Below are 26,547 nucleotides of genomic sequence, written 5' to 3' on the forward strand. Positions count from 1 at the left end.
TGAAAGATTGAAATCTGATGGGAGAAAAGCTAACAGTCTCCTTGTCGGGAAATGGAACCCCGGTCTCCCATGAGATATATGGGGATGGTCACAACTATATGAACAAGGGGTGCTTGCATGCTGCTAGAAGCCATTTCCTCTTATGGCTATTATTATTTTTTCGGGTTTCGGCTTTTATTTTCATTTTTTCCAGATTACTACAAGAAAACGGGTTTCCATCCGTTCCATTCTCACTCCTCCTCTTCTATTGTCACAGCTCCTCCTCGTGCACTACCAAGACCTATGGAGATGGTTCTTTCAGTTTTACTAATTAGGTTCTCAAAGGCTGGAAGTTAGAAGAGCGGAGGTTGTGAGGTGGGGAGGAGGGCAATAATAGCTCAAACTGGTACTGAGGTGCCAAGCCATGCAGAGCCTTATAGCTAAGCATGAGAATTTTGAAGTCAACATGAAGCAAGAGCAAGGACTACAGGACAGGAGTAATGCAATTACTTGCTTGACCAGGTCTGGTGCTAATTCCTCCCTTGTGTCCTCGGGTTCATTTTCGATTGTTGACTCTGAAGAAGTCCTCTATTTGACTTGATCAACGCCAATCCCTAGAGGATTTCAAAAGGTTGAATCAAAATGACACGGGATGTTGGTGGGACTTGAACCCACAATTTGTAAATTGTAGAATTGTAGAAACATTTTATCATTCCGTACTTTCCTCTGCAGTCAGGCCAGTTCCACTTGAACTACGCTCAAAAATGGAGATTGATTTGAAAACACGAGAGTAAAGGGACACTGCACATCTGCACATCACGTCCGAGTTTAAGGACAGTAACATCAGAGATTGGAAGCTAGGGAGTTTCAGGTCTGTTTTTTATTATAGGATCAACAAAGTCTGAATACTTTTGCAAGAAGTATTTCAGAATCCCAGTCAAATCCAGTACGATTGCTGCACAGATCTGCATTCTACAATTAGAATACTGCGTATCTCCTTCTTAAGAATCACTTCTTTTATCGCTGCCTCCAGGCGATGTAAACCAGATTCAGAAAAAAATAATTTGAACAACAATAATAATCACATTTGAGCGTGTTTTACTCCTCCTCTTCTTGCAATTTGTACTTAAAGGTTTATAGTTTTTTGTTCTGAATTTTAAAAACATTTTAGCCTTGATTGGAAGCTGTTCACTTGAAGGTGTGGTAGTCAAGTGGTAAGGTGTTGATCTCATAAACTGAAGTTAATGGGTTCAAACCCTCTCCGTGCCTGTTTTGTTTACCAAGACTTTACTTAATCTATATTGTCAATTGTCTTGCAATGGAGAAATCTCTGTAATAAGAAGAAAAGAACTATCAGTAGTTGTTAATAATCCTTCGACAAAGTAGTGGGCGCATTCAATACACCAGCCTCCACTGTTTGTCAGGATGGCTGAGTGGTCTTAGGTGCCAGACTCAAGGACTGTAGTGACAGTTTTATGTTATTCACAACACGGATTTCCCTTCATGTTTATTAAGATGTGTAATTTGTATGTTGGTTGTATGAGAACAGTTTCTTCAAAAGTCCCACCAATTAACAGTGGAGAGCTAGCCAACGTACATCTTCATGAAAACTCTCTTTAAGGTGATTACAAGTGTCTTGAACAAATCTGTTCATATTTTTAAAAGAGTTTAGCTCAAGATGCAACGGGAGTATAAATGAATTCTCCCACCCTCCAATCCAAGATAAAACTCTATGTGTGAATCTTATTTTACTTGAAGTAGATGATGATGGTCATTATTGGAAATTGCCCATTGCTATCGACACAGGTACTCAGTTGTTATGTGCTGTAATTCGATAAATGCAAAGCATTTGTATTCCCTCCAATTATCAATAAGGTCAATAACGTTTTAAGCATTACATGCCCTTTTTTCCCTAGATGATGTTCATGTTGGATCAGTGAGAAAGGCATGCCTGGTTGTGCTTCAACCAGCACCTTACTATCATTTTAGTCCCCACCTGACTGCACTAAGCAATTGTACCACAGAGACTCCAACAGGTCAGTTTTCTCCATTTACAGTTTTTGGGGAAAAAAATAATCTGCATTAAGATTGTATTTCAAATTTCACAAAATTGTAATTATTTCTTGAAAAATGCTGTTTCAGAAAGAAACTGAGTAGACGGGAATTGCCCAGTCAGTAGAATATCGAACTTTTCATCTTATGAACTATTCAGGGGGCTGATTTTCTTGCAACTACTTATTCCATGCTGAAACAAAAATGAGAAACAATGTTTCAGCAGTGGAGTCTTCTTTGGGTGTGATACAGAATAAACCTTTACTTGTTTCTTTCAAATTAATTTAAACCTCCTCTCCAGCACCTAAACTCGTCAGTTGCTTTCAGTAGCTAAAGACACAGACCACACTGCTCCAGGTGAGGTTTGAATTCACAACCTCAGCATAACTCTGCTGTGTACTGCTGTATAAGTACCACGACCGATTGCGCCACTGGAGCTGTATACCTCCTTCTTCTCATACAGACTGCAGCTGCAGAAACACATGGTGAAAACATGGTTTCGATTGTGGATCCATCGCCACATGGGGGAAAGGGACAGTAAAATAGCAAGGAAAATCCAAGAGAAGAACTGAAAGAATTGTGCTCACTGCAAAGTAGGAAGGAAAGAGGTGCCAGGATACATAAAACAGCTCAGCGTATAATTTGTAACGATGATATATATTTTTTTAACTAAGCAGCCTTAATGGCAACACAATGTTAGGAGTTCGGCTTTTCTTATTCTGCAGAACCAGCGGTATCGGAATATACTGATCCGCATAAGAAGCGCTTTCGGTTTCTGATCGATTTTATTGAGCGCTGCTCCAAACTTTACATTTGCTCGTGCTAGTTTTCCCCATGAAAAAAAAGACATTTCTCTAATTACATGATTTCACTTTTTTTCTTATCAACGAGGAGAAAGAAATAAAATATATCATTCATTATAAGAACCACAGGCAAGATGGCTGGTGATCTAAGGCGTTTAGGTTGCAGTTCACCCTGGAGATGTTTGTTCAAATCTCACTTCTAATAAAGAGGTCTTTCTCGTTAGAGTAGAAACGATAGAAGCCTTAAGTGGGAAAAAAAATCACAACATCTCGCATTTCACGTGTTTAATGTTAATTGTCTCAGTGGTTGCCTCGGTGATTGATGGCTCTTCTCCCTCGCAGGGTGACGGCAAACTTCTTCAGAGAGGGAGTCTCTGAATCAACAGAAACAGACTTCAAACTGAAATTTATTACTTCTTGAGTAAATTGATTACATCTCATTTATGACAGTCTTTAAAAAGCTGAGAGAAGGCTAAAACGTCAGTAGTATAGGGCGACACCTTTCATCAAACTTTTTCTCAGGCTGTACATGCATTACCTGTAATACAGCTACGAATAAAGATATTCATTAAAGTCAATAATAAATAATACTATTATTCATAAAGGCGTGCATTCATAAGATTCACCGTGAATAGTTGTGGTGTCTGGAAAGCAACTGTAGATAAATATAGAAAAAAAGAGTTTTAGTTTTTGAGGTAATTTCAGGTAGAATGTAAGAACTAAAGTAAACTAGTCCCACAGTATAGCGTAGGGTCCTATCAATAGAAAAAAAATTGTAACCCGAAAACTACCACAAAACGAGAAGTCTTCCAGGAACCTAGGTAAATCCCTGTAGTGCTCTAACAACTATAAAAACAAACAAAAGAAATGTAGTGTGCTCTCACGAGGCACCAGTTCTGTAGGGGTTTGGGCATTTACTGGGACAATTATTAATTGTAGCAGTAAATCACAAAATTGATTCTTTTGATGGCTTTAGAATCCAACCATGCGATATAACTCAAACAACGCACACACACAGGTACTAATACAAAAGGATACATTCATTAATACATAAAATATGCATATAAACCTAACAGATCTTATCGTGAGGGTTATCAGAATACAAAAGATATATATTCATTCAGTTACGAAGAGTTACCTATATCAAGAGGACATACGTTCAGTATATCATTCATTTAGACCATTTCGTAAATGAACTTGGTCACAACTTCTACACTAGATACTCAAAACAAGTACATAACTCTTAGGAATTAAATTGATATCAACTGGTTGGGATAACAATTGAATTCTCGAGCAGTAATGCAGTAAGTTGAATACTCATCCAATCTCTGGGCACAAAGAAGCAGTTGCAGGCTTGTTGCTGTCCAATCCGCGGTCCTCTTCCTGACCTGCTGGGACCCACAGTCATCTTTTCTCCTGTGCACAAACTCTTGCTAGTTTCAGCCAAAACTAACTAGCGGGTCAGTGAGCATCAGCAGCGCACCGTCGCAAGCTGCACAGCACAGCCTGGCACGGAGCCAGAGAGCGCGGATTGGACAGGAACAAGCCTGCAACTATTTCTTTGTGCCTGCAGGAGATCTGAATCCCCAAAGATTGGATGAGTATTCAACTTCACTGCATTACTGTGTGTTCACCCAGACACAGCCGCTGGGAGGTCTGTCCGTCTCACCCCTGGCCCTCCTGCTGCTGGGGGCTCTGCTCTTCGTGGTGCTGGCCCTGTTAGTGGTGTCCTGGTGCTGCCTGAGGGAGAAGGAGGCAGGAGATGAACAGGGATGACAAGTTGTGCTGTTGGGCTCATACAGGCTTTAACACATTAAAGTCCCTGAGTTTCCCATCAGGAGGTGTTAGGTCCTCAGGGTTAACCCATCTCAACAAAGAATTGTAAAGGATGCTACATCAACACTGTCAGAAAATCACTGAGAGATGAGAGAAGACACTACAGCTACACTGGGAATCTGAAGAGACTAATCTTCACACTGAGAGAGGAAAGGAGACATTACAGCTATACTGAGAATCTGAAAAGACACTGATATTCACACTGAGAGAGGAGAGGAGACACTACAGCTACACTGGGAATTTGAAGAGACAGAAAGACGGGAGTTATCAATGACAAGAAGGATTTCTGTTCACCTGTAGCTGTTGTTGGACTGGCTGTTGTCTCTGAAAGACCTGTGAAAGAGATACGAGAACTGTCAAGATTTTGCCTTTGGTTTTACAGCAAGTTGAATCTACAGTGGAGCTGATAAAAAATATATTTATTTCTTGAGGTAAAACGTAAGATTGCAGAGATGAAAGAAGTCAGGTTCTGAATTGAAGAGTAGTGTTGTTCACACACACAGAGCTACACAACATCCTAGTTTTATGACTGATGATCCTAGCTGGTTCAATTAGATATTAAACAGTTATAGAATATGTGTAACTTCAGTGTATCTTCTCCATCAATCTGCTACCTTGTTCACCTACAGTGCTAAGACTCCCCTCACCTGTACAGGTAACCCCTGCATCCTCCTTGTGCCGACAGTCACTCTGATTCAGTCCAGAGTGACAGCAGTCCCACAGGTGAAGTTCACCTCGTCCAGCCAGATGGCGCCACTCCCTGGTCCGAATGAGGCCTCTATTGCTGCACTCACTGCATCCCCACAGCCCAGCTGTCTGCAGACCACCTGGGCATCCTGCAGGTCCCAGGAGTCATCACAGATTGTCCCCCAGGAGCCCTCATACTGCAGCTCCACCCGGCCAGAGCAGTTAGTGCCTCCAACCAGGCGCAGAGCCAGCGGGACTGAAAGAGAACAGTGAGGTTACTGAGCATCCTCAGCTCTGTGACTCTAGAAGAGAGCAGAGAAGTTACTGAGTGACTGTAGTAGAGATCAGTGAGGTATTGAGTGGCTCTAGAAGAGAGCTGTATGGTTACTGTTCCTCAGTTCAGGGCTGCAGTTCTCTGATTGTTTTACACACTGAACTCACCTGGGCAGTACAGCTGAGGCTGCTCTTCCTGAGGGGCTGGAGTGCTTCTGTCAGCTTCTTTTCTAGGACCTTCAAAGATTAATGATCATATACAAAATCAAACTCACAGAAAATAGTGAAGAACAACAATAGTATTTCCTTTATTTTTATACTTGTTTGGATATACATTGCTAAGAATTCTGTTGAAAGCTCATGACGAGACAATCACTGTAGAGCTGCTCAAGAGGAAGAGAGCATCACTCTTCACTCTGTACCTGAGCAGGTGATCTCAGCCACTTCCCGGTCTTCACAATCATTCTGACCCCAGGCGGGGGAGGGACACCGCCACAGGGTGGAGTCGTGTTTGCGACAGGAGACAAAGTCCAGCCATTTGGGATCCGGGCTCAGCCTGGAGTTTGTCTCTCTGACGGTGCCCTTGTCTCCACGGCCCAGCTGTTTACAGATCACTGCAGCTGTGGAGTCAGTCATGCCATTCTGACACACACTGCCCCAGGTGCCGTTATAGTAAACCTCTGCTTGTCCTGAACAGCCTGCAGACAGTCTCAGTAGAGTGTGATCTGCCAAGACATCAGGGAAAGTCAAAGGAAACAAATCCTGAGTTTCATTCTGAACTGGTAAGAAACAACAGGCAAACAATGTGACCAATAAACAGTCCCAGTTGCTGTGTACTTCCAGTAATTCAGGATTCATGCAATGACAGCTGTACAATCACACAGCTGACATAAAGGTGACAGACATATGTATTCATGTTGATTTCAGCACCTCAACAGCACACATGGAGCCCTATCTGAGATGAGAAACGATGTGGAACAATTAAGTGACTGTAAGCTTAATTAAATGTTGCAAAACATCAAGTCAGGGTGACTGAGTCAGCGCTGTGAAAGGAGAACTTGCAGATTGGCTTCACATTCAACACAAAGAGAAGAAGACTCCTGGATCAAATAAAGATTAAACATTTGAGGATAAAAGACCACAGGTCACATTGATGGGGAAGTTTACAGATTGAGTCCTAGACATCATAGAGGACAGAAATTATGAGCTGTCCACACAACATATTCAAGTTGCTGGTGGAGGGGAGTTTCTGAAGCTGGCAGCTTCAGTGCCAGAATTTCTTTATCTGTTTACTGCAAAACAATGTGAGTGAGTGGTGACAAATGTGTCTGAAATACAGATGTTCGTTTTAAAATCCTGAATCCAGCTTGTTAAAACAATCAAGACACTAACAATGTGGGATTAAAGAATCTGGATCCTTGTAACTGTAGAATAATTGTAGTTAGCTCCCCTACCTGAACACAGGATTCTCACGTCCTCCTTGTGTCCACAGTCGTGCTGTCCCCACCATGCTGAGGGACACTCCCCCAGGGACAACTCATTCCCCAGACAGCCCACCTCGTCCAGCCAGATGGGTCCAGTCCCGTGGCTGAAGGAGGCTGGCACTGGGGCACTGAGGGCCGCCCCACACTGGAGCTGCCTGCACACCACCTGAGAGTCTGCCAGGTCCCAGGAGTCATCGCAGACTGTCCCCCAGGAGCCACTGTGATAAACCTCCAGCCTCCCTGCACAGTCGCCTCCTGCTCCAACCAGCCTGATGGACAGCTGGCCTAGGAGCAGACAATTAGAGGTCAGAGGTCAGAAGTCAGTGCAGTACTAAGATATCACAATGATTTTTGATTAATTTAATATATCCAATACTTGTAAAAGACTCCGTGCTGATCATCAGCACTATACCACATGTGTTACTGTTGTGATCCACTGTTGGGCACAGAGACAATAGCTTCACATGTTTTGCTGTAGATCCCAAAGACCCAGACTGTGTGTGTGAGACACAGAGCAAACTGCACACACACACACCTGCTGCCTTGCAGCTTAGTCTAGGATAGAACTGAGCAACAGAGATGTCAACACACTGAGAGCCCTGTAGATACAGAACAAGAGCCAGTTCATACCTGGTGTTAGTGAGGAAGGAACTGTTGAAGACGGGAAACCTGTCAAACACACAGAGAGAAATCAGAGTGTGAGCTGTGTGTCAGATGAGCAATTTAATACCAGTAATAAAACTACAATTAAAACAGCACTAATGTGATAAAGACAGTCCTCATTCTCTCCTTACCTGCTCCAGGTGAAATTCTGTTGATTTTTGAGGCTGTAAAAGAGATGGAATTTCAGCTGTGTGAGGGGATAAGCTGTAACATCTGTAAACCTTGATTTTCTGACTCTTTTTCTTCAGCCTCCTGTTTAATTGGGCTCTAATTATTATATTTAATATAATTATTATATTAATTAATATAACATCATTTAAGGAATATATTTTTTCTCATTTCTGTCCACAGGAGTGATGTTTCACCAGCGGAGTGTCAGCTATGTGTGGGGCTAAGAAACACAATTTATAAATCTTCACTATCTGACTCTTGCTTTTTCTTCAGCCTCTTGGTGAATTAGTTGTTGGGATAAAGAACTAATTAAATGAAACAGTTGTTAGTTACTGGATACTGTATTTTAGATCATTTTATAACCATTAGTGATCTGAATATAAATATAAAACTGATTTTTAGTCCTCACTGTATTTGTGTAATGATCTGAAATAAATGCTGAAAAAAGGTGGGCTGCACATTGGTGGTGGTGAGTGGAGTGTCCAGAAAAACGCTATATGAGTGTAAGCAATTATTATTATTATTAGATGTACACACTACTGTAATAGTGTGCTGCTGTGTTTAAGTAGAGGGGGTGTTACTGTGTTTTAAACACCCAATTCTCACCAGAGCAGATGACTACTGCGTCCTGTCCATGAGAGCACCCTGCTCTCCCCCATGAAGACACAGCGCAGTGTGAGAGACGGCTCTCATTGCCCCGGCACTCAAACACATCAGCCCATACTGGTCCGCTGCCCTGTCCAAACCAGGCCTGTCCTGGTGCTGCTACAGCCTCCCCACAGCCCAGCTGCTGACAGAGAACAGTATCGTCTCTCAGGTCCCAGTAGAGATCACACACTGTTCCCCAGTCCCTGAAGAGCCACTGTAACTCCGCTCGGCCAGAGCAGGAGTCTGAGCCATTCACCAGCCTGAACTCTGTGTATCCTGCAGATAGGACAGGGGAGAGAGCAGAGACACAGCTTCACAACACAACAACAACAGCAATAACCCTCAATCACACCTTCCATTTTCCTTACAATCCTGAGCTTTAAATTACTGTCCTACAAGTACCTCACTAACGTGCTACTGTTCAATCCAATTCAATCTGAAATACTTTATTCATCAGCAAGGGTGGTAATTTAAGGTATAATTAAGTTACTGTTGATCAGAAGATCAGCGTATTGAATTTTCAGTGTTAAACACCAATCCCCAGCATTGAAACAGAGCTATAGCAACACTCATCTGTTTCTCTTCTAAGCTTCAGTTTTGAGCTCCATTCAAAACAAAATGAAATGGATTATTCTCCTCTTACCAAAACACTCCAGTCCCACATCGTTCTCATGGGTGCAGCTCTGTGTCTTTGTGGAGGACTTTGGACAGAAGGACAGCTGAGATTCACTTCCCTGACACTGGAGCTCCTCTGTCCAGACCTCTCCCTCCCCCTTCCCGAAATGAGCCCCCTTCAGCACCTGTGAGGGAACCCCACAGTCCAGCTCTCGACAGACAACTTCTGTGTCCTGCCAGTCGAAGTCAGAGTCACACACTGAGCCCCAGGTCTCTCCATGCTGCACTTCCAGTCTCCCAGAGCACAGATCACTGCCTCCAACCAGTCTGACCCCTCGGTGAGCTGGAATATCAGAACAATAACAGAGATCACTGTCCCTGACCAGTCTGACCCCTTGATGAGCTGGAATATCAGAACAATAACAGAGCTCACAGTCCCTGACCAGTCTGACTCCTCAATGAGCTGGAATATAAAAAGAATAACAGAGATCACAGTCCCTGACCAGTCTGACTCCTCAATGAGCTGGAATATCAAAACAATAACAGAGATCACAGTCCCTGACCAGTCTGACTCCTCAATGAGCTGGAATATCAAAACAATAACAGAGATCACTGTCCCTAACCAGTCTGACCCCTCGATGAGCTGGAATATCAGAACAATAACAGAGACCACAGTCCCTGACCAGTCTGACTCCTCAATGAGCTGGAATATCAGAACAATAACAGAGATCACAGTCCCTGACCAGTCTGACTCTTCAACGAGCTAGAATATCAAAACAATAACAGAGATCACTGTCCCTGACCAGTCTGACCCCTCAACGAGCTGGAATATCAGAACAATAACAGAGATCACAGTCCCTGACCAGTCTGACCCCTCGATGAGCTGGAATATCAGAACAATAACAGAGATCACAGTCCCTGACCAGTCTGACTCCTCAATGAGCTGGAATATCAAAACAATAACAGAGATCACTGTCCCTAACCAGTCTGACCCCTCGATGAGCTGGAATATCAGAACAATAACAGAGATCACTGTCCCTAACCAGTCTGACCCCTCAACGAGCTTGAATATCAGAACAATAACAGAGATCACAGTCCATGACCAGTCTGACCCCTCGATGAGCTGGAATATCAAAACAATAACAGATCACAGTCCCTAAACAGTCTGACTCCTCAATGAGCTGGAATATCAGAACAAAGTAACAGAGATCACTGTCCTTGACCAGTCTGACCCCTCCATGAGCTGGAATATCAAAACAATAACAGAGATCACAGTCCTTGACCAGTCTGACTCCTCAATGAGCTGGAATATCAAAACAATAACAGAGATCACTGTCCCTGACCAGTCTGACCCCTAGATGAGCTGGAATATCAGAACAAAGTAACAGAGATCACTGTCCTTGACCAGTCTGACCCCTCGATGAGCTGGAATATCAAAACAGTAACAGAGATCACAGTACCTGACCAGTCAGGTAAAGTGCCTATATATTCTTTTGTGATTTGTAAAGGGGTGAGCATGTGGAGACAGGACAAGTTTGTGATTCCTGTCAAATCCATGGAGAATGATCAGCCATCCTCAGTCACCTGTAAGGTGAGATTTAAAAGCAGGAAGCAGTTCACCCAGAGGAGATGGGAGCAGACGAACGGACTGATCACTTTTAAGAGAGATTTTAAAGAGCAACAGAGCTGGTGAGCGGCTTAACTGCCTGTTGTATTACTTCAGGTGAAGATTCTCATTCAGAAGTTTAGCTTCTACATTTTTGGTTATGTTCTTGGGTTGTTTTTATTGTTCTGTAAATAACGAAACACTACTTTGGAAATGAAGGCTGTATTTGTGTTTATCCAAAGAGCTGTTTGACACTGATTTACAAAGTGTTTTTATTTTCTGAAAGCTCAACACAAGCTCCCCTGGAAGACATGGAACAGAGGGAGAGGGACATTTTTCCCTACAGAAACAGAGTTTTATATCAGATTGTTTAGTTATTTTCTAAGAATGTGAATGTATTGAAGTGGAAATCTAATAAGTAAATTGATTCTTAAAAATGTAGAGAGCTTTGAAAAAAATATATTGGTGCTTTTAGATAATATATTTCAAGGATGTAACTGCTGTGCTACAGTACGTGCAGAATTTTAGAAAACAGTTTGTCAACAAAGTACACTGTTTAGGTTAGTTTAGAAGACAATGTACCAAAACAATATATGCTGTCTGGGTCATTAGAATTAGCTGAAAGTAACTGATAAGCTTTGAATAACAAATCTAGTTTTTCTTCTCTCGCTCTATGATGTAATCTGTTTTCTCTTAGAGAAAGGGGAAGTTTTAGAAGGGACCAAGTGCTGAACTTTTTTACAGTGCAACGTCTTATAAAAACCCTGTACTGCTTGTAACAAATTGAGTCTCTGGTTGCACTTTGCGAAGTGGCAGCAGGGCTCCCAATATTGCAATATTGAAATAAAGACCTTACTCAGGTGAGAACTCTCTCTTGTGGCTTCCTTGATAGTTATATTTCCATGACAGTATTCATATATATTTAAAAAAGGTTACATATGTACACTGAGAACTGAGGGCCCCTTTGCTAAAGGATTGTAGGAATATGGAACAAGTTACCCAGCTATCCCAGCTTTCTTGAAGAAACAGTAGATGAGATCCTTGGATCAATACTGACTACCAAATGAACCAGGAAGCTGAGAAATCTCCTTTCCTTTGTAATAGGTCTTTTGAGAATACATATCAGTCATATTGCTTTTATTCTATAGTTTTTAGATATTGTTGTAACTAATTTGTTTCACTCAATCTCACAGAATGCGATCGTTGTTCTAATGTTTGTAAATATGTCAGAGAAGAGCAACTGATGTTCAATGTCAATGCTGTAAATCTTTGATCAATACAGCTCTTTGAATCTGAATTTAAATAGAGAAAAGGGAGAAGTGAGAGAGACTCAGCAGAACTGTGAGTGAAAATGATGCTGGTGAATTTCAAGGAGGACCAACTGGAGTTTTCAAAATCAAGACCAAGAATACATTTGTTCACGACAGATCTAACGGTCACATACTGTACATTTACAGACTTTCCTTTGGCCTCATTATTTGTCCATAGTAAAACCTAACAGAAAGCATACAGGTGGGATTGGGGGTTTCAGACAGTTTTCAATATGTTTTCTACACACTGGAGGAAATACAATCCAGAAGGAGAAAAGACACACAATGACAGTGAGGAGTGTTGTCTCAGCTCTCAGCAGGACAGGAGCAGTGGGAATGGGAGGATGGACAGATGGATCATGATGATGGACTCTAGATCAGTGGAGAAGTTTTAATTGTCCTCAGTGATGGAGACTGGAAAGAGTCTGTCTCCTACCTGAACACCTCACTCCAGCATCATAGGTATGAGGGTAGCCATACTGTTTCCATTCAGTGTTTCCACAGTCCCTCAGCGCAGACTCTGACCCCCTGCAGGAGATATAACCCAGCAGGACTGATCCAGACCCTGGTCCAAAGTGAGCTCCTCCTGGTGCTGAAACAGCAGATCCACAGCCCAGCTGTCTGCACACCACTGTAGCATCATTCAGATCCCAGCCATAGTGAAGTACTGTTCCCCACTCTCCACCATGATATATCTCCACTGTGCCCTCACAGGGACTGGCTCCATTCACCAGTCTCACATTACCACTGCCTGCAGAGAGAGAGAAACAAAACTTATCAAGATGTCTACAGGATATTTTTATACTAAGACATTTTAGAAGCACACCTGAAATTTTTATTTTGTTTTACCTGTTTGATTGGATGGCTAGTCCCTCCCATGGGGAAGAAGAGACAGTGGAGTGACAGGAAGTCCACCAGCACCCATCTCACTTCTCCCTCCACACACCTGTGTCCGGATCCTGTTATATATCTCTCTGTCCATATCACTGTGTGACTGCAGAGGGCTGTTCTGCTGTGATCAGCACAGTGGTCAGTGGCTGTAATGACTGTGTTCCTGGTTTTCTGGGGGCTGTGGTCAGTACAGTGGACAGTGGCTGTAATGATTGTGCTCCGGTGTTTCTGGGAGCTGTAGTCATTAGAGTGGAAAGTAGTTGTAATGACTGTGCTCCTGTGTTTCTAGAAGCCGTGGTCAGTATAGTGGACAGTGGGTGTAATGAGTGTGTTCCTGTGTTTCTGGAGCCGTGGTCAGTATAGTGGTCAGTGGCTGTAATGACTGTGTTCCTGGGTTTCTGGGAGCTGTGGTCAGTACAGTGGTCAGTGGCTGTAAAGACTATGGTCCTCAGTTTCTGGAAGCTGTGGTCAGTACAGTGGACAGTGGTTGTAATGATGGTGTTCCTGAGTTTCTAGAAGCTGTGGTCAGTACAGTGGACAGCAGCTGTAATGACTGTGTTCCTGTGTTTCTGGACGCTGTGGTCAGTACAGTGGACAGTGGCTGTAATGACGGTGTTCCTGTGTTTCTGGAAGCTGTTGTCAGTATAGTGGTCAGTAGCTCTAATGACTGTGTTCCTGTGTTTCTGGGGGCTGTGGTCAGTACAGTGGACAGTGGCTGTGGTGCCAGAAGACTGAATCACTGAAACCTGGTTTGGTGTATCTGGTGTATCTGTGTCTCAGGCCCTGCATGTACTTAACAGTGGATACTGACCGCATGTCTGTATCAAGTAAGAGATTTAAACACTAATAAGTCTTTTCAACATTCTACTTTGAAAATAAGTTATACAATCCAAAACAGAATCAATAAAATCTTTTCTTAATAGATGGATGCTTCACAACTTGTGTGGAAATATGTGAAGTGTAATGCTGCAGAAAGTTGGAAAATCTGCAGCAGGAGATATAATTGAAACCCAGGCGCGGGACTTTGAGCTCTTTCAGAGTTTGAATGATCAGGGAGTAACAGATCGAATGCAGGCTGCTGGGCTGAATGAAAAAGGTGAGCAGAAAGAAAAAATAAAGAGGGACGCCTGTCTCCCAGCTGAAATAAAGAAAAGAGAGGCTGGCGAGTCGGAGCAGAAAAGGGAAAAAATTAAAACAGAGAAAATATTTCAGGATCGAAGAGCAGGAGCAGTGAGATATGAAAATATCAGAGTAAAAATTGACTATGAGAGGAATGTGATCGCCAGGTTCAAAAGGTTTAGCTCTCATGATGGAGATTCGGTGTTCTGAACAGTTTCAATTAGAGAGGTGATTAGCGTGACTGGGAGCCTGATTGAAAGACTGAAGGTTTGATTGAAAGACGTCCTGACCCAGTCTGAATATCAGGGTGAGCGCTCGAGGGAATGTTGCTGTTGACGCGAGTCAGTCCCAGCCCAGTCTGTACGTGAAGTGTTTATACTTACTGTCCAGGGCACATTTACAGTAACTAGATTTGTTCTTTTTGATTAAATATTCAATCACCTTCAGTTTGGAGTGTGAAATATTTTTTTCTATCATATACTACAATTCATTGTAATACTACTTTTTATTCATATATGATTTTTACTATGATAACATGATATATGTGTGAACAATGTGTTCTAGCTTTTACCTCTCAAGATCTTAATCCATAATTCACAGATTGAATTATAGTTGCATTTAATAATATATTCTAAAAGCACAGTGCACAGGTTATTTTTATTAATCATTCTTTTTTAAAATTCCATGATGTAAGAAAAATGATTCCTATCATTAGTTATCTAAGACTTACAAACACCAATTCATTTAGCTGTGAAATATCAGTCAAATGCAGAATAAACATGGAACAAGAATTAAACCTTTATCACTTTAAAATGAAGGACTTCCAGGTCAAATACACATTTCTTTCAACATAATAGACACATTTCTCAAATAAAACTTCAGTCTGAACAGATCCCAGACTTTTGTTTAAAGTTGAAAAAACTAAGATTTGCCTCAGGACTCCTGTGTTGTTACTGAAACTGGACACTGTTGTCTAAAAGCACCCAGTATGGATTCAGGTCATCAAACTACAACACACTGCAATAAAAATACTTACTACCTGAACTTGACTGTTATAACAAATAAACACAACTATATGTCTTGTCCTCAATCATGTTATAATGTTAGATCCTTCTGTAATATAATTACCATAGTATCTAAAACTACTGTAATCATTCTCAAAAATAACCATGGATCAAAAATATTTTAATACATTTACCTTCAGTACTCCTATTTGTATTAGCACATTCACCTGCAATAGGGCCCGAGTTACTAATATTATTTTTTTAATCGGAGACGGGCCTTAAATATACTTTTATCTCTGATCACCTGTCTGTAATAGTTCTTTGCACTAAAATTGTCACCTTCTCTCAAAATACTCTATTTTTTAATAACACTTCCATAATGTTATAATGTTATTATTATTAATGTTACTTTAATAATACAGTAAATATAAAATGTGTCAATAGTAATAATACTGGAGTCTCAATAATACTCTAGTATTTAATAACACATCTCAGTTAAAATATTAGTCTAAAAATACTCCAGTGTTTAATAACACATCAATTAATTACTTTAATAAAACATATTAATTCATCAGTGTGCAAAATAAAATATCAGTCAGACCAATACAACACTGTTTAAAAACACTCTGATCTCTGTTAATACACTAGTCTGTTATACCCCTTAGAGAGGGCAGAATTGAGCACAATGAAATAAACAACCCCTGGTAAATATTTTGAAGACATTGTATTATTGTTAAAACATTTGTATTCCTTTTTGTTTGCAAAAAAAGTCCTTGCACTTGACCCAAATTACAAACAAAATTTGGTATTTTATTATTATGGTAATAGATAAGGGATTGTCAAGTTGCACAACATTTTTAATAAGGTTGCTAAATATCTACAATATTAATAGTTATAATAATTATATGTTAGTACTTAAAAAACATTATCCTTAGTCTGTGTTGTGTGTAATAGTGTATAACTGCATATAAAACTATTAATACAAAATAGTTTAAAAAACATATAAACTGAATTAATATTATAGATAGATGGATAATACTTTATTAATCCCGTAGGGAAATTGATGATACAATTAATCACAATTAATTATGATTAATTGTAGAGGTGAAGTTCTTGTTAATACTGCAAATTGTTTATTATGTTTCCTTATTTATAGCACCGGAATAAAATCAATTATAATTTTAAGGAATAGCCATAAAGCTGAGTTTTAAATTAAACAGAAAAGCACTTCTGCATGTTGTGTTCACTACGGTGGGCAGTGGCTGTAATGACTGTAGTGGTTCCAGGATGCTGTTGTCACCATACTGGACAATGACTGTACTTACTCTGTGGCTTCCAAGTCCTTGGACCAGTGTTACTGTGTTAGTGGGACCTGTGGTCACTACAGTGGTCAGAGGCTGACCTGTGCTTCACATGTTGTGCTGAAATGTATGTGAGGCGTATATTCCCATTGTCTGTATGTGAATTGTTGACAATGGTTTTCTAGCCTTTAACTTCCAACATCTAAACTTAACACATGCTTATCTGATTAAATCATATTAAAGAACAACATTTTTCAAAAATGCTAGACAGGTTTAACAAATAGACACAGATACATTTATTGTGATGTTGTCCTGAGCAACTGCTCAAAAATCTAAACTTGAGTCCTGTGATTACGAATTAATTTTTAAATATTGCATTTGTATGATAACATGTAATGAAATATTTAATTTGTATTACTCATACTTATATAATTGCATTTGATAATAATTTCAGATTTCTAATGTAGTCAAAAACAATAAAGCATTCTTATTAAAACTTCACAATTTACAAAAAAAAAAACCTGTCATTGGATAACTAACCTAAAAACACAAATTAAATTATTCAGCTGTTAAATAATAGACAAATTCTGTATAAACACAAAACACAACTACCATTTTTTAATTCCTCCAGTAATGCCACAATGTCTTGTAGCTGTTAAATTATTAATGTTACACCTCAGTTTCTGATGAGACCCCAGTTAATAATAATACACCTACAATACTAAGAATTTCTATAATTTTGTAAATATTTTTCATTTTATAGCTTATAAACCAATAATGAATGTAACGTTTATCAGCCTGTGCTTTTCAATGTGAAAACAAGCAAACCTGGGCTTTATGAACCAAGTAATACATATATCAATTTTATTTTCACAGTATAAAAATACAAGAGCTAATTGTCCTATGACTAAAAATGCTTTACATTTTCAAAATGTAATTGTATGCCTTTAAAATGAAGAATTCACACTCATGACTTCCTATCATTTTTTACTTGTTTTCACAGCAACTGAATATCACACAGCCTAACGATAGAAACCTGGACTGTTTGAGTACGCCAAAGATACAGTATAACGACAGCATTAAAACTCCAGTCTTAATTCTCTAGCATAAACACTTTAGGTGGTGACGACACATTTACTGTATATCTATTAATACATCAGTCTGTAATAATTTAATATCAGTCTCAATAATAATTCACTATTTAAAAAGACGTGTATCTCTATTAATGCACCAGTCTGTAATAATACAATACTGAGGAGTCAGAATTGATCACAATAAAACAATAAACAACCCAGGGTATTTCTGAATCATCCTGTATAATATGATATTATTCTAGAAACATTTTTTATTGCTCACACTTTTTTTGTTTTCGAGTAAATGAAAACTTTTTCACGTCACAGCATATCACTCAAATTATCACTTATATATAAAGTTTATTATTACAGTAACGAGTAAGTTAAATAACTTTTTAAAGATTTAATACACTTCATGTTTTCACAAATTATCAATAGAGGGTGATAATGGCCAGCCTCTGCTCTATCCATCTAAAACATTATTATTATATAATGTTTAGAAATCTTAAGAATATTTTAATAAAATCCAATAAAAATTAAAAGCAACTAATTATATTTAGACACACCTAATTATATTTCCTTACTTACAGACCAAGATAAAATACAGTTATAATATTTTTTATGAATAGCCACAAAGCTGAATGTAAAATTAACATTTAAAAATTGTTCAACCCACTTATTGCTCCATTTACATCAAAACTTTACTTAATTTAATTCCAGTTGTTGTCTGTCTGTCTGGACAGGAGAAGACTGGTCACTTACTGGCTGAGCTGTGCAGCACCAGGACAGCGAGAGAGAAGATGGACAGGCAGCTCTCCATTGTCATCAGGACAGAGCGCAGCTGAGACCCCTGTCTTCACTCCTGAGCCAACAGGGCAACTGAGCTGCTGCTCCGCACCCCGGACCCCCAGTAACAACACAGCCCCCCGCCCCGCCAATCACACACAGCACTGCCTTTTCAGACTGACAGCAGGAACCTCTCACACAGGCAGGACAGCCAATCAGACAGGGCCCTTTCAGTCTTCTCCAAATATATCAGAGCCACATCACTGTTTCCTCTCCTGAAGACATTCCCAGCAGTGCGGACGGGAGGAGAGACAGGAGCAGCTCTGTGTCTCACTGGAGGAAACACAGATACAGATACAGACAGCAGGGCTACAGGTGCTGCAGGGGCAGGAAGAGATCAGATATTAAACTAAAAAAAAAATTGTAGACAAGTATTATATTTTTAAATCAGTATCAAGATAATCAATTATGTATATATGGTCCTGTAATTCTTGCTGTCTGTATCAGGAAGTGTCTAGAATGTGGTCCTGTCTTTCTGTCTGTGTAAGGCAGTGTCCAGTGACTGGTGTCCTGAATATGGTCCTGTGTGCCTTGCTGTCAGTGTCAGGCAGTGTCCAATGACTGGTGTCCTGCAGTGAGTCACAGAGTTGTTGTGTCTCCAGACAGTAATGTCTTCTGGTCCTGGTCAAGGGCAGTGTGAGGAGAGCCTGTGCTCAAGGTGGCAGTAAGGTCATTCAGGTCAGCACAGGAATACGGAGACAAGGCGGACTGAATGAGAACTGGCTGTCCTGTGACTGTGATCAGAGATCAATAGTTTAAATGAAAAAGAAAGAAAAGCTCAGCAGTAATTGCCCCCTATGTACTGAGCCTGTTGGACAGCAGCTCTTCCAGTTGAGTCCCTCAGACCCTGAGTCTGTCCCTGCGCAGCTCCAGTCCACACAGATGTTCCAGCCCCTCCAGCTGTGGCCCCAGTGTCTCTCTGTGCGGAGCCGACTGCATGACTGAGACTCTCTAACAGCACAGTGGAGCTGAACTGATACTGATACACTGATACACCACCAAGCTGAAGAGAGTGAGGACACAGCTCACCTCCTCCACCTTTCTTATAGGTAGTAGTAGCAGCAGTAGGAGCATCAGTAAAATATTAGTAGTATCAGCGGCAGCAGCAATTGTGGTAGCAGGAGTAGTATTAGTAGTTATGCTGTATTTAAATCCTCCTGTTCAATATAGCAGAGTTCTGTGTTACAGCTTCACCATAATAGCTGCAGCAGCAGGAGCCGCAGAGCAGGAGTCAGTTTCAAATTTGAAAAAGCAACAAAATTATGAAAAACAAAGTTTAGTCCTTGTTAATACAACGGTGCTTTGAAGCAGAGCTTCACTGGAGCTACAGGTCAGGCTCTGCAGTGAGTCTGTGGTTTGTGCTCCTCCGAGCTCCTCCAGCACAGGAAGCCAGGCTGTACTGTGAGGCTGTGGGTGTCAGTGTGATGAGGCAGCTGAGAGCTGAGCTGTACAGAGAGACACACAGGGAGCCCAGTATTCAGAGCTCCAGTGCTGCACAGGTAGACACAGGAGAGCCCAGTGTTCAGAGCTCCAGTGCTGCACAGGGAGACACAGGAGAGTCCAGTGTTCAGAGCTCTACAGGGTGACAGGTCTTCCCCCCACACAGCTCTCTCAGTGTGTCTCTCAGGGCTGAACAGGAGGGGCTGTTCCTGTCAGAATGGAGGCTGACTCTCAGAGCTCTAGTGTCAGTATGAGGAGAAGCTCTCAGACCTGACTGCTGCCAGAGCCTCTGAGCCTGAGTGGCCATGAGCACTGAGCTCCTCAGCAGCTGAGAAAAGCCTCCTGTCTCCTGTGGTCACAATGTGGTTGAACACCTGCACTGTCTTCCTGCTCTTTCTCCTCTCTCCCCCATCCAGTCTCTCTCGCTGTGTGTGCTCTTATCTGTCCATCTCTCTCTCTCCTCTCCTCTCCCTCTGACAGTCTGTGCAGAGTATCTGAAGGGGATGAAACATTGCTTGGCAAAGGAAAAGACTTCTCAGAGGCAGAAAAAAAAATCTTTATCTCCTCTCAGTCAGATTCACAGCTCAGACACACACAGAGCTCTGAGTCCCTCAGTACTTTACCCAAACTCCTCCTTCCTGAACAGACAGAAGCTCATCTCCATCCTGACAATCCAGGACCAGAGTATATTCAGACAATCAGTGCTGCTACATGAATAATATCAGACAGAACAGCCTGGACTCAGGTCACATCTTCCCCTTTTCTCCTTCCTCACAGCCTCTTAGAGACAGAGCAAAGCTCCTGGATCTCCACTCTGTGAACTGGGCTCTTTCCATCTGCGGGTCAGCTGACTTCTCTTAGCGGCCATCTTGGTCAGGTCTAAGTCAAGTATAGTGAGCAGATCGTTCCTGAAATACCTGTCCTGGATGACCCTTCCTCTGGTCATCTTACAACACCAGTACACACTGAAAGACAACTAGCTTCCTAGATTTTTTTCTAAAATGCTAATGTAAAATAAAGCCCTGAAATCACTGATGATATCTGGGAAACTTTTGTGCCAATATTTCTTTTCATGTCTTCCTTTCATGATATCACTTGATACCTCCAATTGTTCATGCACTTTCACTTCCTGAGTGATAGCTGATGTTTTCTCTAAGATTAGTGATTTACAGTATTTGGTCTTCATGCCTGATGCCTCTAAAATAATGTCTTGGAAAATCCCCCAAATTTCCTGATGCCCTGTTTTCCTGATAGTGATTCTAGCTTTTTCATCATTTATCATTATTATTTAGCTGGATTTTGCATACATCTTTGTGTTCCTGTTCTTCATAGAATTTTGCAATGAGTTGGAAGAAAGTTTTCTGATTGAGGTTTTAAGTTTTTAAATCAAGACAGGTTCTCTAATCACTCTCCAATCACTGTTCTGATGGTTGGAATTGGATTTTGTTTCAGTTACACACTTGAATCCTTTACTGGCTCAGCAATAGGATTAATTTGAAATGACAACATGTCTGGTCGCTTTTAACACTTACTCATAAGTAATCTCAAATTCCAAACTTTGGGGTAGAAAAATAAAACTTCTAAAAATACTCCAATGAATCAACACTTCATTGATTCACTTCACTTCAATTAAATTAAGGCTTCAGTCATTAAGATCATTAAGAGGGTGAGGAATTGAAAACAAGCAGTTGGAAACAATTCCATTTTTGAATTGTCAGAAGTCATCTGTTAATCCTCCCTCCTTTTTCCTCTCTAGGTCTTTGATCTCAGTAACTCTCAGGTCTTTTTAGTGCTCCAGCTGATTCTGAGCAATCTTGAAACAGATAGCACTCCAAGGATCAGAGCTGAATAATCAAGATGGAAAGGTGGAAGTTTTAAAATCTATCCAAACCCTTACCTTTTTGAGGCTAACTGCAGTCTCACTTTGTTGAGGATTTTGACTGATGTTAATAACATATTGGCATCTGAAAGCAGACGTTTATTTGTGTATTAATAACATAAGATTAATGATATATCTTGACACCTTATAAAGATACTTTAAAAATCCTTCCTGAGGAAATTCAATACCATTGCACATATATGCAAAAAGATCTAAAATTCTATACGTCTAGGTGCTTCCATTCTCAAGCTCACAGACTGATTTGCGCAATGAAAATATGCATCTCTAAAAGTGAAAACTTGTAGAAAATAGCTCATGCTACTCAGTGCTGCAGGACATTAATAACTGCAGTTAGAAGTTTTATTGCAGGTGTCCAACAGGTTGATTTGAGCAAACTCAGTGACTCTTAGCAACTTAAAAAATCTGTTCTGTGGAAGAATAACTTACTGTGAGAAGATCTTCTGCTGCTCCTGTAATGGATCAGCTCCTCCAGGCCAATGTGAAATCCTCCCACCACACTGAAAACACTGAACAGTTTCCTCGTCACCTAGATACATTTTCAAGTTACATCTACACATCAGAAAGATCTTAACAATATTGACTTTTTTCTACAAAGACCAGACTGTTGTAACCTGCTGCTGTCTGGTACAGAAGACTGCACTATATCCTGACTTCACCCTGTTCAAAATGTTGAAACGTGTCTCTCAACTTGAATTAAAAAAAAAACAATACAGACTTTAAAGCATTTCTTCTGCTTCACAAAACACTTAAGGGTCTACCGCCCCTTTATTTAAGTGATCTGCTAAAAACAGACCAAGCAGAGCACAGCGGTTACATAGTGGACCCAAGAAATTACAAAATAACTGCTGGGGGCACTGTCTTTAGCTACAGGACCACTAAATTGTAGAACGTCCTGAAACAATCTAAGAGATAACCCTGTGCTATCAGAAGTTTTTTATTGTTTCACTGCTGTAAAAACAAACTTAATGGTTGGATTTAGAGGATATTGGAGATGACTCGCATGTGCAGTACTTGTGAAAACATTAAAAAGTGTCCTTTGTCACAATTCACAAACCCACCCATTATTGCAATGCGCTCTTTCACCATTTAATGTTCCCACTGCCTGGATCCCAGCGCAAGAACACAACATTGAGCATACTGCACCCACGTTGGCAGACCCAGGAAACCAGCCCTGGACCTCACAGGTTTTCCAGATTCAAGATAATCAATGTATAAAAAAAAACATTAGTGGAAGGAGGGGTGGGTGATGTCGCCACTGGGGCCTCGGACCTCCAGAGGTTTCTTGTCACCCACGGGGGAGGGCTTGTTTTCTCCTCTTTCCTGGCCACATGGTCAGGTGCCGTTTACCTGCTATAGCAATCTGTAAGGCACTCTGTGACATTTTTACAAAGGGCTCCAGAGAAAACAAAAGACTGATTGACTGATTTAAAATTACCAGCCACACCGAAATTAAATTTGTCCACTAATTCCACAACAAAAACACTGATAAAAACACGACAAGAACAGCAGACTTTAGAAAAATCAGTTGTGATCGTTGTAAGAGGACCCGGGGAAGGGTCATTTATAACCGGTATTTCCGGAACGAAACACTGAAAATACTCGATATAGACCTGGGCAAGATGGCCACCCAGGATAACCAGCTAACCTGCTATTGGGAAAAGCCTATGCAGCGAAACAAGGAGACACAGCTGAACTACATCAGGAAACAGGATATAAATCCCCCAGAAGCGATGAGCTTTCGAAAAAGCGTTTCGAAAAGAAGGAGAGATTTAGGAGTGTGCTGGAAGGAATTTAAGAAAAACAGACTATTGAATACGGTTTTTGACTAGGATTAAGGATTACGGCTTGGATACGGCGCGGAGTAGTGTGGACATACGGACTTGGGAATTTGGATCGTTTCAGGATACTGGCAACGGATTGCGGAACGGATTTGGAGAGACTTACGGACGAAGAACAAAGAAGATCAGTGTGGTGTGAGTTACATCTCTTTTACACCTGTTTTCCCCCGGCAACACCACATCATATATGGGATAAGCACACCAGTGTTTCTATTAAAAAATAACAAAATTGCTACTAAACTGATATGTATAAAAAGCTTGACATCGGGTGAGCACAGATGCCAGATGACAGTGCTGTTGTTTTTAGATTTGTGAGTTACCGTTCTTCACCTGTGTAGAAGAAGCCAGCTGTCGCCAGTTTGGATGGGACTGCAGCTGAGTCGCTTGGCCATTGGAAGTAGGACTCAATTCGAGAGCACTCGTTCTCAAATACGTTACGGAGGATCTCTTCTGACAAGGCTGTGGAGACGGTAATGGCCTTGGTGAGCACTGCTGGCACGCAACACTGGGCCAGAGGTTCAACTCCTGGGGTACCAAAGACATGCTGGTAGGTGAACTGGATTCTGGGAAAACTGGCCCTGCCGTGAGTGTGTATGTCCCCTGTGATGGACTGGGTGTCCAGGGTGTGTGCCTGGGCAGGTCTTGCACCTGTTGCTTGCTGGGATTGGCTCCGGCTCTCCCATAACCCTGTACTGGCTGAAGCAGTTAAAAAATGGATGGATTGATATAATAATTCTAAATGCTGTTGAGTCTGGAGTGAAGTTCAGGTTCTCCAGGTAGTCTTTGCTAGACCAGTCATTCTGTACTCACTTTTCTGACTCTGCTCTCCTTATCTCAGTTTCTTCACTCACTTTGTTGACAAAGTAATGTTTGGCCTATAGTTATATAAAAAAAGAGTAACAGCATAATTAATAAAAAACAATATTCCTGAGTTTGTTTTAGTTAGGGTCTTAAAACCAAATAAGGTGAAGAGAGCATGTAAGATCCTCACATGAAGGACTGAAATATTTCAATGAATATCTCACAATAGAGAGACAGGATTCTGTGTGGAACCATAAAGTCTGGTTGAAATAATAATAATAATTGCTTACACTTATATAGTGCTTTTCTGGACACTCCACTCAAAGCGCTTTACAGGTCATGGGGAATCCCACTACCACCACCCATGTGCAGCCCCCACCTGGATGATGCGACGGCAGTCATAGTGCGCCAGAACGTTCACCACACATCAGCTCTCAGTGGGGAGGAGAGCAGAGTAATGTAGCCAGTTCAGAGAGGGGGATTATTAGGAGGCCAATGGGAATTTTGGCCAGGACACCCCTACTCTTTTCCAGAAACACCCTGGGATTTTTAATGACCACAGAGAGTCAGGACCTCAGTTTTACGTCTCATCCGAAGGACGGCGCCTGTTTACAGTATAGTGTCCCCCATCGCTATACTGGGGCATTAGGACCCACACAGACCGCAGGGTGAGCGCCCCCTGCTGGCCCCATTAACACCTCTTCCAGCAGCAACTTTAGTTTTTCCCAGGAGGTCTCCCCTCCAGGTACTGACCAGGCTCACACCTGCTGAGCTTTAGTGGGGGGCTGCCAGTTGTGAGTTGCAGGGTGACATGGCTACTGGCAGATGAGAAATATACTTTGCAGATGAGTTTTTGGGATTTTCAAGCCCAATAAGCCCAATAAGCAGCCTAGCTGCCTGGATATTAGTATTGGAGAGAGGAGAGAAGAGAAGAGCTTGCTACACAGTTCAAATTAGACCAGAGCTTTTTCTCTGGTTAGATTTTGTTCTGCTGGGAGATTAGCATCACTACACTGTAAAACGGGTTCTACCGTTCGGGTGCACATGTGACTCTCTCCCTGGGCCACCATTCTAAAAAGATTGATTATTAAAATGTCCCCATGGGAACATCCCATACTCTATATTGGGTACCAGGCTACACATGCTGTCTCATGGGAGGCAGTCCCATTCCTCTCCATTATGTCAGATACGGAGGACAAGGGTACAGTTGTCTAGGGCTGAAAGACCACTGGACAACACACACTGTCCCAGTAAGTCCTACAGACTTCTACAGGGCTCATGTACGGTACGTAGGGCAATCACTGCATGCATCTCATCGCAGAAGGAAGCTGTCCCATGCCACGTGAGTAACGCGTGTTGTGCTCCTGGAACTCGGTCATGCTGAAACGAACCTGTAACGTGTGCAGCAGTGCTCTCAGGGTCTGAACAAAGTAGTAAAGTGCACTCAAGAGCTCTGTAGTGATTAGACACTCATATTGTTTAGGCAGATCTGTTTCAGGCTCCCATAAATCCACACAAAGGCTGACTGCATTGATTCATTGCTAAAGAGGACTCTACTCCACTGCAGGCAGGTGCACCAGAGGTGACCGACTCCAGCTTCCAGGTTCCAAGATGTAATGAGGTGGCTGAGCTCTAGTGGAACAGGCAAAGTCACTCAAGTACAGTGTGTCCTAGACAGCCATGAATGATGAAATAAAAAGATGACAAAGTTTTAATCAGTATCCAAAATCTGTAGAGTAGATATCTTGAAACCTAATATTTGATTTTTTTCTGAAGCTTGCAGGCATTCAGGCTTCTAGATTCTTTTGACATTCAGTGTCAATGGTTACAGAATTTAGAAGTTACACCTCAGCACCTGAAATGGAGGGCAGGGCAGCACAGTGGGCGCAGAGGTTAGCACTGCTGCTCTGAGCCACTGTGACCTTGAACTGGATAAAAGGGAGCTGAAATTGATGCGATGACCTGGAAGTGATTAAAGTGCTATTCGATGGGTGTGCTCTTTCTCCTCCTGGTCGTCAAACACAGCGAATCTGCAATGCTTACTCTGGAAACTACTTGGCGTGCTCCCTCCAGGGGTCACTGGCCACCTCCCAGTCTCCCAGCCGCCCTCCGCAGGAAAAGCACTGCATGTGATCCTTAACACCTGCAGCTGCAGAATGAACAGCAAAATCAAGAGCACGCGTGACTTCTTCCAAGGTCTTGTATAT

The 26,547-nt window shown here is 41.5% G+C and overlaps 1 protein-coding gene across 1 annotated transcript; it reads right to left on the minus strand.

Moving 5' to 3' along the window:
• Window positions 1-4,453: 4,453 nt before the first annotated feature.
• Window positions 4,454-25,719, minus strand: LOC148805384 (scavenger receptor cysteine-rich type 1 protein M130-like). Its single transcript, XM_088909742.1, has 14 exons — window positions 25,683-25,719; window positions 23,860-24,028; window positions 12,564-12,655; window positions 9,240-9,554; window positions 8,673-8,872; window positions 7,909-7,964; window positions 7,650-7,783; window positions 7,380-7,399; window positions 7,085-7,280; window positions 6,053-6,355; window positions 5,799-5,867; window positions 5,556-5,613; window positions 4,965-5,003; window positions 4,454-4,574 (listed from the first exon to the last, which is right to left on the minus strand). The coding sequence occupies exons 1-14, from the start codon at window positions 25,717-25,719 to the stop codon at window positions 4,454-4,456; spliced, it is 1,809 nt and encodes a 602-aa protein (XP_088765868.1).
• Between the last annotated feature and the right edge of the window lie 828 nt (window positions 25,720-26,547).

The sequence above is a fragment of the Atractosteus spatula genome, unplaced genomic scaffold (assembly GCF_055471065.1).
Source record: "Atractosteus spatula isolate fAtrSpa1 unplaced genomic scaffold, fAtrSpa1.hap1 Scaffold_73, whole genome shotgun sequence".
Taxonomy (NCBI): Eukaryota; Metazoa; Chordata; class Actinopteri; order Semionotiformes; family Lepisosteidae; genus Atractosteus; species Atractosteus spatula.

Bases quoted from the DNA above. Each gene is read 5' to 3' on its own strand.
- LOC148805384 (XM_088909742.1), bottom strand. From the start codon at position 25,719: ATGACCGAGTTCCAGGAGCACAACACGCGTTACTCAC. The intron at 5,614-5,798 runs GTGAGTTCAGTG...GTTCTCTTTCAG, and splicing joins GCCTCAGCTGTACTGCCCAG to TCCCGCTGGCTCTGCGCCTG. The intron at 5,004-5,555 runs GTATGAGGGCTC...TCTCTTTCACAG, and splicing joins TCTGGCCGGGTGGAGCTGCA to GTCTTTCAGAGACAACAGCC.